The 11,101-nt window shown below is 39.9% G+C and overlaps 1 protein-coding gene across 3 annotated transcripts; it reads right to left on the bottom strand.

The window, feature by feature from the left end:
• Positions 1-465: 465 nt before the first annotated feature.
• LOC306977111 (guanine nucleotide-binding protein subunit alpha-14-like) lies at positions 466-8,654 on the bottom strand. Of its 3 annotated transcripts, XM_079575281.1 has the most exons (8): positions 8,415-8,654; positions 7,952-8,111; positions 6,461-6,645; positions 6,188-6,342; positions 3,712-3,840; positions 3,391-3,520; positions 2,621-2,774; positions 466-666 (listed from the first exon to the last, which is right to left on the bottom strand). In XM_079575281.1, exons 2-8 carry the CDS (start codon positions 8,100-8,102, stop codon positions 482-484), a joined length of 1,089 nt encoding a protein of 362 aa, XP_079431407.1. In that variant the 5' UTR covers positions 8,103-8,111; positions 8,415-8,654; the 3' UTR covers positions 466-481. The 3 variants fall into 3 exon arrangements, with proteins under 3 accessions (XP_079431407.1, XP_079431409.1, XP_079431408.1); XM_079575283.1 differs by lacking the exon at positions 2,621-2,774; XM_079575282.1 differs by lacking the exon at positions 8,415-8,654 and having other exon boundaries at positions 7,952-8,117.
• Positions 8,655-11,101: the final 2,447 nt, after the last annotated feature.

The following is an 11,101-nucleotide window of genomic DNA, read 5'->3' as shown; positions in this document are numbered from 1 at the left end:
AAACAGTGATTTACTGCAATAATTAAACACTATTGTGAAAATTAGGCAATTCATTTTCATCAAGTGAAAGATCATACATTAATAGAGCCCAAAATGTAAAAAATGTACTTTTGCCTGCATCTTCTCAACCTTAATGACAGAACATGTTGTATACGACTTGCCGTCCTGCGTTCGTGGTTTGGTTCTTCAGTCAGTATGTAAAGAACAGAGATAAAAGGCTTCTGGCAGTGATAAAAGTACTGACCACAGAGTATCCACTGCTTCCTCAGACTTGGGGGAAGTAAATGTTCCTTTGTTATGGCTCTTATTGCTCCATCCAATGTCTACAAATCTTTTGTAAACATGGAAATTAGAAACAGCACTGTCACAAAGGTCTCAAAAAGATAAAAAGACTTCATTTTGCTCAATGACAGCCTTCCGTCTTTGGAGGCGCCGGCCGCGTTTGGTGTGGACGCAGCATTAGGGTTGGGCAGGTGGTTTCTCAAAGGATGCCATAATCCTTCAGTGACTTAAGCAGAACTGTGTCTTTAACGTCCTTAAAGACCTGCCGAATATTATTTGTGTCCGTGGCACAAGTGAAGTGGGGGTACAGCATCTTGTTTGTGGACCGCTCCTGGTACATCCCCAAAATAAACTTCTTGCCGTGCTCCACGTTTTGCCTCTCACCTGCACAGAAAAGAGCAGTTTATGAACTGAATGAGGCCCTATATGGTTTTATATTCTTATAAGGGCTTTTAATACACAGTAATTTTGGACAAAGAGCCCTGGTTTCCAACTTAGAATAACGGATATGAGCCATGGACAACAAGTAAATAATTGAGGCCAATTTTATGCGAATGACAAATGCCTGGAATCATCCTCAGCTCTACCAGCACAGAGAGGAGGGAAGCAGTTTAAATAAATCAAAAAAACAAAACACCTAGCTATTAGCAATAAATGCTTTGCAGTGGAGGTAGTATGATTGATGATGCAGAGAAGCTGTCTGCATTTAAAACCAAATAGAAACACTACCTCATGACAGTAGCAGGCGGACAAGGGTTTTTACTATGTAGAATTACACGTATGACTGAATGACATAACTCTGACCATGTATTTGTGCATGTAAAAAAAAAGTAAAACATGTAGAATACTCTAAACCGTACAAAGTAACTTGAATTGAGACATAACATATTGAGCATACTAGGTATAGTAGTGCGCTATGTGTGTACGTGTATGTGTATGTGTATGTGTATGTGTATGTGTGTGTGTGTGTGTGTGTGTGTGTGTGTGTATAGTGTTTTGTTTGGTATGAGGGCAACAAAGTAACACACTAAGTAAGGAGTGTTTGAAAGCTTGTGCGCAGAGACACATCAAAACAGCAAGTACCAGGAGGTCTTTAAAGTTACCATTAGGTTAAATTGACATGAGGGAGCTCGACCCTGGAGTCATTATTATTGCCGGCTAATGCTGCTGCTACTAAAGCACAGGAGATTCACACAAATGATCAGTCACTATTGTTCCCATCTAACAAATACACGCTCTGGGGTTTGCGGGGGGCTGCGAGACCAAGTGAGGTATTTGACTGTGGTTGCCATGGGAAACGGAGCCGATGATAAGGCTGCGGGTGAGGCCGGGGTTGGTGCGGGTGCGCGCGCGTGTTATGGGCTGTTGGGAAGATGCTCTACAGCAGTTCACACCAGCAGGCAGCAGCTACAGACTGCACTCTCAACATCAGGCACCAAGTACCAGAAGTGACTCATTTACATGAATGCTTACATGTGAGGAGGAAATGAGAAACAAAAATTCATACAAATAAGTAGGGCTGGGCGATATGATAAAAATCGAATCGTGATCTGATCTCCATGACGATATTTTGTTGGTAACATCATCATATCGTGATTCTGTGTTTTTTTGTCTGAGCTCAATTACTGACCTCAATGCTTCTACTGTCAGGATTAAACCAGGACTAAACCAGGAGAGAAATAGGTCTAAAATCCCTGACTGAATCTGGATTAAACCAGGGCTAAACCAGGAAAAAAGTAGGTCTAAAATCACGGATCAAATCTGGATTACACCGGGACTAAACCAAGAGGTAAACCACCCTACAGCAGAGACTGAAATCAAGGTCTACACCAGGGACAGAACGAGAGGAGGATTGCCCTGGACCAAACCAGGACTAAACTAGGACAACTCCAGGTCTAAAGCCAAGAAGAAGCAGACGGCTTTAGTCACCTTTAAAAAACAACAAACTCATAAATTGTGAGAAAATAAAAATTGTGATATAAACTAAAGAAAATTGTGATAAGATTTTTAAGCCATATTGCCCACCCCTACAATTAAGAGATTTTAGCAACAGTTTTTTAGCTGCTGTCCCAGAAATCAGGCACCTTTTTCTGAAGTCCTGTGGGTAGGAATTACCAGAAGGATTTGTCTCAGCACAAATCTCACGTATTTTCACTGACTAACTTAATTTTTCTTTCTTCGGAATAGACAGTTAGATTATAGGGGCCAGTCAGCATAAACCGGAAATGACTTACTGATTATAAATAATGAATATGTCAAGTTGTCTATATTAATAATTTCTTAAATTTTACAAATAGGCAGGTTTGAAAATACAGATTCTACGTTTGTTTAAGCTTACCGGGGAAGTTTGGGAAGTATTTCTTCAAGTCAGAGGTCTGTATTTTGTCAGCTAAGATGTCAGTCTTGTTGAGGAAAAGAATGATGGAGGTGGTGTGAAACCAAGGTGAGTGGATGATGATTTCAAACAATGAAAGGCTCTCATCCATGCGGTTCTGAAGGGACAAATGGCACATTCAGTTATTGCACAAACTCACTTTACTAATGGCATCTGTGAAGATTTTGCAGATATATATATATTAAAAAAAAAAACTTGAGAGGATGAGTCATGCACAATACAGAATACACAGAGTAAAGTTACCCTTCCTGGTCCATGCTCCAAAATAAGATGCAGTGTAACATATTGCGATATTGATGATACCAGTTTCAACCAGTAACTAAATCTAAGGTGTATTTAATTTGTTATAAATGATGTAAACTCTTGTGTTGTCATTTTCACTGGGACCCCAGGAAGAGTAGTAACCACTAAGATGGGAGCTAGTGAGAGTCCCAGATAAAACAATGAACAATGAACAGGACATTAAAGGAACCAAAAAGCACTTACGCAAGGGTGACACCTGCTGGTTAAAGTGAAGAAGTGATACTTAAAACCATTATAAGAAGTATCACTATTATTTAATTGAACTTTTGGGGAAAACAAACTAATTTTCTATTTCCACTGAAAAATGGCATCGTATTTGCTCTCATTTCATATAGGCTTTTCTACAGGTGACCAAGTTTGGATTAAATTATAAATAAAATCATGTTAGCAGAATGGCAGAATCATCTTACAATGGTTTCTCTTTCCTCCAGGACTTGATCATATTCGCTGAGGGGTGCCAGGAAGATGAGAGAAGTGACATTTTCAAAACAGTGAATCCATTTGCGACGCTCTGACTTCTGACCACCGACGTCTACAATCCTGCAGAAAAGCACAGCACAATGTGTCCTTATATTGGAGTTTTACTTTTTAATGGGGTGAGGTCTTTCTTTGGCAACACAATGTAATTAAAAGTGAAGAAAGGTCGAGCAGTGTTCGGTCATAGTCAGGAGCTGAATCCATTTTTTCTTTTGCAATAACTATTGTATATTGCATGTAATTGCAAAAGGCACCTTAGTGTAATTTGGTCGATGGTGAAGGAGTAGTCGTGGATGCCTGTTGTGGGGAATCGAACTCGCAACACGTCCTGCTCCGTGGGAATATAGTCTGGAGAGGCAATGCGATCCAAGTTACTCAGGTAACTGGGAATGAGAGAAACAGATAAACAAAGTATTTTAGGTAATCAGCTGACATTAAAGATGAATTCAAATAATATAAAAACCGTTTGAACTGAAAATGTTAAATGGGAGTGAACTAATCCTTCATATTATAAGTTGCTACTGTAAATTAACTATCACTACATGAAATAACTGTATTAAGTCTACATGACTTCCTTCAGATTACAGCTTTATAGCCCGTGTTGATTCTAGCTGCTTCTCTGTTATCACCCACACACTATGATTAGTGAGCTCCTAAGCAAACAAGACGCACCGCAACAAAATTGAAAATCAGAGAAGGCTGAAGTAAGTAGGGGTAAGGTAATACCAGTACAAAGCAAACTAAAACTAAACAATATGAATAGTACATTTACTCAAACCACATTGACATGCTAGCGTAACAGCTTAGTCAAATGGTAACCGAAATACCAATATAACATATAAGGAATTGATTGAAAGAAACTGGTAATTTTACTGACATATGGTTGGAGCCCCCTCTAGTGGTCTTTTTATAGAAAATAACAGAACAGTAGAAACTTACAGATACAATATTTGAAATGTTTTAATTATTAGATTAGATGTGTTTAACTGTGTATAATATTACATCCCATAATCAAAGTAAAGTTATGTAACTGCTTATGACTAGTTTTTTTGTTACAAATGCACAAATGAGGCTGTTTTTATGTTTTCCTTTACTTATTCCAGACATAAACAGTGACAACACAAGCGTGAGTCATTTATTCTGCCTTAGATTTGCTGTGAGGGTTTTTGTTCAAAGGTCAATTGTAGCATACACAAACATGATATCAATATATCACCACATGTAGACCAATAGACAACATGGCCACACCTGCTCTGCATAACTGTTTAGCTTTGACAATATCTGTGAACTCAGGTGAGAACAAGGGGAATCTAACAAGTCATTATTGATATACATAGAAAGAAAATCTAAAGATCTTTTTGAATGTCTCACTGGTTTAACACCGTAGTATTGGTCGCAAATGATATTTTACTCTGGTCTGTTTTATTAGAGCTTAGCTGCAGTTTATGAATGTGCCCTTATGCAAAGGTCTATTTATACATAATAGCTTGCATTGTATCTGTATGAATTGGATGGACCTACATTTTATAGCAGTAATAGATATACGATGTGTTGTGTGATTTGTTTTTTAACAATGGCCACCACTGACTCAGAAAATCAGACAGTCTGGAAGGATGAAGTTATATTGACACACTCTGGCTTTCCCCTGTTCTTTAACATCAGTGACCATTATGAAGTGTTTTACGAGTCTACACATACATATTGTCATTTGCATCGCATGTAGGGCTGAACTAATAGATTGATCACCAACTCGATTAATGAAATTGTTGACTATTTTAGCAATCAATTAATCATTTTCTGATACACAGATTCAAAAAGAGCAAACGTGACATGAAAATTCAGTCTTTTTGATGAAAAGATACTTTTTTTTAAAATAGTGAAGGTATGTAGAGTGTCTTGTACATTGTATGTATATGACCCGACTGTGTCTCAGGACAATTATCCAATCAGAAAGCAGACTTAGCTCCACTCTTACTGTTGCCAGATTTTATAGTTTAAACCAATTTGGAAATAGAGCTTCCTCAATCCCTGCTTCTGTCCCCGATAATGTCCCTGACAGAGCTAGTTGCAGCCTCCAGTCGTTACAGCTCAGTGGCGGAACTCTGGAGGTTCTTAGCTTTCAAATGAAGAATGGCCTATTCACAGAAACTCAGCGGTAGTGACTTGTTTAAAGCACTAAGGGCCTCCTACAAACATTCACTTTAACTTAACTCCACCAACATGTCCTCATGCAGCGCAACTTTCACTTTATGTGGTAAAAAGTTTCAAATACATTTTTCATGCGCCTTTCACAGCCAGCCAAGCGTTTCATTGAGTAATTGTATTAGTAATCTGCTGATTAATTGCTTACTAAAATCATTGTTAGTTCCAGCCCAAACCGCATGTAAAAATGTACTGTTTAGTTTCACCTTTAAAGAGTAGAAACTACAGTAACTACACTACATAAATGCATACTGCATATTTAAGCGTATTACAGCTGATTATCTGCCCACCAGAATGACAGGGAAATGTATGTTGCAAAAGGAGCAGTGCTGTCACACCGTCCCTCCACTGGTTCTGTTTTGAGAGTGGGACACCATTTAGGTCTGGAGCCAGAATATGGTCCTCCATTTACTGCCTCCATCATAGGATCAAAATGTGAACACTGACTTCATACTATTGGTCTGATCCCAACTTTTGTCTTCTGAATGTTTCTTAAATATATTTGAAGTTCCCATAGGTACTACTTACTACTCAGTGGAGTCAAGGAGCTGGTACTCGCATCGGCGGCTGTAGCAGACCCGGATGCCTGAATCAGCCCACAGGCGTCGGATGGCATCCATGTAGGCTCTTTCTAACTGCGTAATCTGCACTGTGTTTATGTCCTGCAGCCACTTGGCATAGATCTAGAAACACCAGTGGAAGACTTCATTTAGATTTGCTTTTGGTAACCTTTGTACAATACTCACAAGTGAAATGTGTGGCAAGTGCAACTGTCTGCTTTGGTGCTTTTGATGAGATTACCTCATTCTCTGGGTTGGAGTAGGGGATTTTCAGTGCTGTCATTGCTGCTGTCATGGCCTTGACGGCTGTGAAGATGTTCTGAAAGATACATTTGGCAAAAGCCTTTCTTTCCTCTGGGGAGAAGCCCTTGCCATGGATTATGCGCATCTGCCTGATAAAGGTGGTTTTGCCACTCTCCCCTGTTCCTGAGAAAGCAGAATAAAAATGAGAATGAATTATTGACAAAGTAGTGATTGGTAATTTATCTAATAAAGGTTGCAGGTAAAGTAAGTATTAGCATGCCTTAAAAAATCACCAGAAGTTGGTATCAAAATTGTAACCCACATGTGCCAAGAAATCTAATTATAGAAGTCCATAAAATGTTATGTGCTTAATAATGTGTAATGACCCAGGGAAACAGCCCTGGACACACATAGAAAGGGAGGTTCAACAAGGCATTGAAAGCTGTGACACTAGATTTAATGGTTGCACAGGGACTTTTGAATATCCCAGTGAGCGTTATTGGAGCTGTAACAAAAGAAAGATTTTAGACAGAGGAGTAAAAAGATTTATCTGACGAATTGTCTGGGAGCAAAAGACCACTTGTGGAGTGCTTCAGAAAGACTTATAAGTAGGCGCATTACTGTTTCAAGGAACACAGTCAGAAATGCTGCTATGGCCTGAAATGAAAGTGTCACTAATGTTACATATAATCACACATAACATAATGGGCATGTATATGTTGTTTGATTTCTTGGCATATGTGTGGATTCCTGCCCAGTATCGTTTGTAGCTGTGGCTCAGTTGACCAGTCGAGTATTGGTCCACAGGTCCTAAAGTCAGCAGTTCAGATCCTGACTCTAACTGATGCAGACTGCCGAGGACAAGGCACGTCTCCTGCCTTGTCATATGAACGCTGTGTTTGTGTAATGGTGCAGATTAGCAGCCTTGCTTGTGTTAGTCTACTGAAGGGCGGCAGCTGTGGTTGTTCTATTGTTTTTATTATTGTTGTTGGTGGTATTGTTGTTGATGTGATTAACATCGGGTGTCGTCTTAAGCCTTAGTGCTGCTCAGTTTGTGATGTTTCCGCACTTATTCATTACAAATGTTAAGCCACGCAGCACGTACTACGACCAGATAGGTTTGTAGATCATTTACAGTATAATAGTATCATAATAATATCATAACTATACTAATGTGAGTAGCTCTTTTATGGATGGAGAGATGTACTGATTGTGTAGCTCTGTGTTTACAGGTCAGATCACTGCCAATGTGAGTCCATTCTTCACATATGCATAGTGTGACACATGCTTGACATAGTTTTGGTACCTGGCTGCAGGCTACCAAACAGGCCAAGCAGTTTCAAGCAAGGTGTTCCGGCCTGACAATATTCACTAATTCCACACACTGACAACAGTTTCATTATAAAATAAAATAAAACAAATACTGCCTTCAATGATTGTGAAGACTTAAATATGAAGGGTCAAGAGCTGTGTTGGCTGATGTACTAACCTAATAAGAGGATTTTTATTTCTTTCTTCTCTCTCTTCTTCTGTTTGCTGAGTTCCTTCTGGATCTTCTTGTGGATGGAAAGTGTTTTTCTCTCGTCCTCAGACAGAAAGCACACACAGGTGTTGCGGCACCATGTCCAGCAGCCCGCCATGATACACCACTGAAATCATTCAATAACAACAGCCTATAATCAAGTCATACAAATCCAGACAGCAAACAGTTAAAAAAAACAAAACAAATCGTGAGCCAGCAGATTTTATCAAGAGCCTTCACAGCCAATTGTCTTCTGGAAAAATGGAAGAAACACGATCCCCTCTGTGTTTACACCGGGTTTCGCTCATACATTTCCGCCAGTGTTAGTGAATCACTCAATAATAAAGTGTGAACGCGTTGTCAAAAAAAAAACTTCCAACGCGTTCACTCCACTCACGTAAATGACTAGAAAACAAGACGCAATACACACCTCCAATAAATCTGTCGCTCTCCACACTACTCCCCGACAGGTGAGCCGGTTGCGCTCAATCTGTGCGTCCCATCGTGGTCTGCGGCGCTTGACCTCCGCTCAACAGTGTGGGGGCTCGGACGCAAACCCCACATGAACACACGGCGTAGACCCTCCTGGACCTTCAAACCACCGACTCACAGAGACCCATTGCGCCCAGAGGAATGCACAGGCTCCTTGGATCTCGCTCTGTGGGCGCACCACCGCAAGGCAGCGTTAACTCGCCGCCTCCGGCCGGATGTTACACAATAAAACCTCGCGACTTAGGTTAAGCAATAGTCTAAACAATTGGTAGTTGTAGTAAAGTAGCGCGTGTGTGTCGCTTTAAAACGCTGCGCTGGGTTACTTTGATAAAATACCTGTAGGACTTTTTCCTCTCACACTTGAAATGAGCTGAAGGCCCATCGTTTTATGGTCGGTGCATCCTTGAGTAAATTGTGTAGGCCCATGTTCACTATAATCCGTTGCACAAAAGCATGGGATTTTGAAGATCTAAGTTGAAATTGTACGCCATCGTGCCTACTTTCAACGCAGGATTGTTTTTTTATTGTGAAATGTGCGCGCAGGAAGTGCATCTTCTGTGACATTGTAGCTTCAACGTTTTGCGCAGGCGATACAGATAAAGTTTCGGCTGCTGGTTTCAGCGATGCCCACAATCACACGTGGGGGCTAAATTTAAATTACACATGGGCTACAAATAAGTTATTAGGCCTTACATTACTATTATTAGCTGTTATGCCAGTCCCATAGCGCGTAAATGAGTGACAATAGTCTGTAGATATTTCCCTCCTTCCATCCCTCCTGAACTAATTGGTTGGGGCTCCCACTATTCCATCTTTTTCTTTATGTGTGTATCTTCCTTTTAAATTCCAAGCTTAGTTTCTATCCAGCCCTGAGTCAGAGAAGTCAGACTCCTTTTGGGTATAGCCTGTTATGAATCATCGTCAATAATGTGCAGCAGGTATTCAGTCACTCCTACACCTCAGCTGGATGTCAAGCTTTTGTCTCATCCAGCAGAACCGGTTTGACTGGGGTTTCCTGGTCTCAGATATTGAGATTACCTGAGCTCTGCGTTGTCATGGAAATAAGGGGGCAAATACAGGAGTGCGGGATGTGTACGTGAAAAGGGGTCATACATTAAAGTGGTAAATGGTCTCAATTTATACAGTGTTTTACCCAAAGCATCAAGGAACCATGTCACCCATTCACACTCATTCATACACCAATGTACGTGGGCACTGGAGGCGAGGTGGGTGAAGTGTCTTGCCCAAGGACACAACGACAGTGTGCACCTACAGGAGCCAGGAACAGAGTCATGATGTTTAGTACTAATGCTGTGTTTCTTAAACCTTTCACACCAACTACTACCACCTCATTGACCTTTATGCAGCATCATGCCTATAATCGAAATCAAATCAGAACTAAACATGATCTACAAAGTGATTCAGGCTACATAGATCTGAATTGGACTAAATTCCTAGCGTAGATTCAGTGTCCAGACAAAGAAATTATCTCCAATTTCATTGAATAAAGTCTAAAATTTCAGATAACCCTGAGAGCCACTAGAAGACCACCCAGTGCCACTATAGTGGTATAGGCCTACATGTACCACAGTTCAAGAATCACTGAACAAGCACATTATAGCCCATGCGACTTGAAATGTCTTGTGTTTTCCCATCAAGTGTAGAATTAAATAATGACTCAGAGAGGAGGGTGGAGTGGGGATTATTGTGCATTGTATTCATTGTATTCATCATTATTAGTTTTGTTTATGAGATTTTGTGCGTTATTGTTTGAATGTTTGTATATATTTACAGCTACATTGCAGTGAATATGCACAGTATATACATACACATCTATACATGATTGTTTATTAAGAAAGAAAGAAAGAAAGAAAGAAAGAAAGAAAGAAAGAAAGAAAGAAAGAAAGAAAGAAAGAAAGACTCAGATTTGCTGTCTCTCAACTGAAATGAGAGATGCTGGGCTAGTGATAGCATCAGCAGTAGCCCTGTAGTAGTAGTATTAGTAGTAGTATTAGTAATAGTAATAGTTATAGCATTAGTAGTAGTAGTAGTAGTAGTAGTAGTAGTAGTAGTAGTAGCAGTAGTAGTAGTAGTAGTAGTAGTAGTAGTAGTAGTAGCAGCAGCAGCAGCCAAGTAGTCGTAGTAATTTTTGTTGTAAAAATAAAAAGCATGTTGTCACAGAACTGAAGTAAATACCAACACAGTGTGTAGGCCTAACTGGGGAAAGCCTCTCTAAGGTCAAACAAATACATATTTATCATCAAGCAAGCCACTATTACATGAACTAGATAATAATAAAATGAACCTAGCTGATAATTTGTTTTAACTGATTGAGACTGTGAACCTATTATTATGCAGGACTCTCTTGCAAATGAGATTTGAGTCTTAAAGGTGCATTATGCAACTTTTTATGTGGAAAAAAAAGTTGATATTTGTGCATTTTTTACCTTGTACTAGCGACCCAGCAGCTGTATGAGTGGTCAGCATGGCACCTTTACTTTCCATCACAGTGGTCTCTAGGACGCCTCAGAATCAATTGTTTGGAGGGTTTTCACTGCTGACGGACCCTCTCACCATTAAAACAGCAAAACAATTGATCCTGGAGCGTTGTAGAGAACACCATTG

This window comes from Gobius niger (genome assembly GCF_951799975.1).
Source record: "Gobius niger genome assembly, chromosome: 17".
NCBI classification, from domain to species: Eukaryota; Metazoa; Chordata; class Actinopteri; order Gobiiformes; family Gobiidae; genus Gobius; species Gobius niger.
The sequence above is the reverse complement of the archived record's forward strand: the minus strand, read 5'-3'. Positions and strand labels throughout refer to the sequence as shown.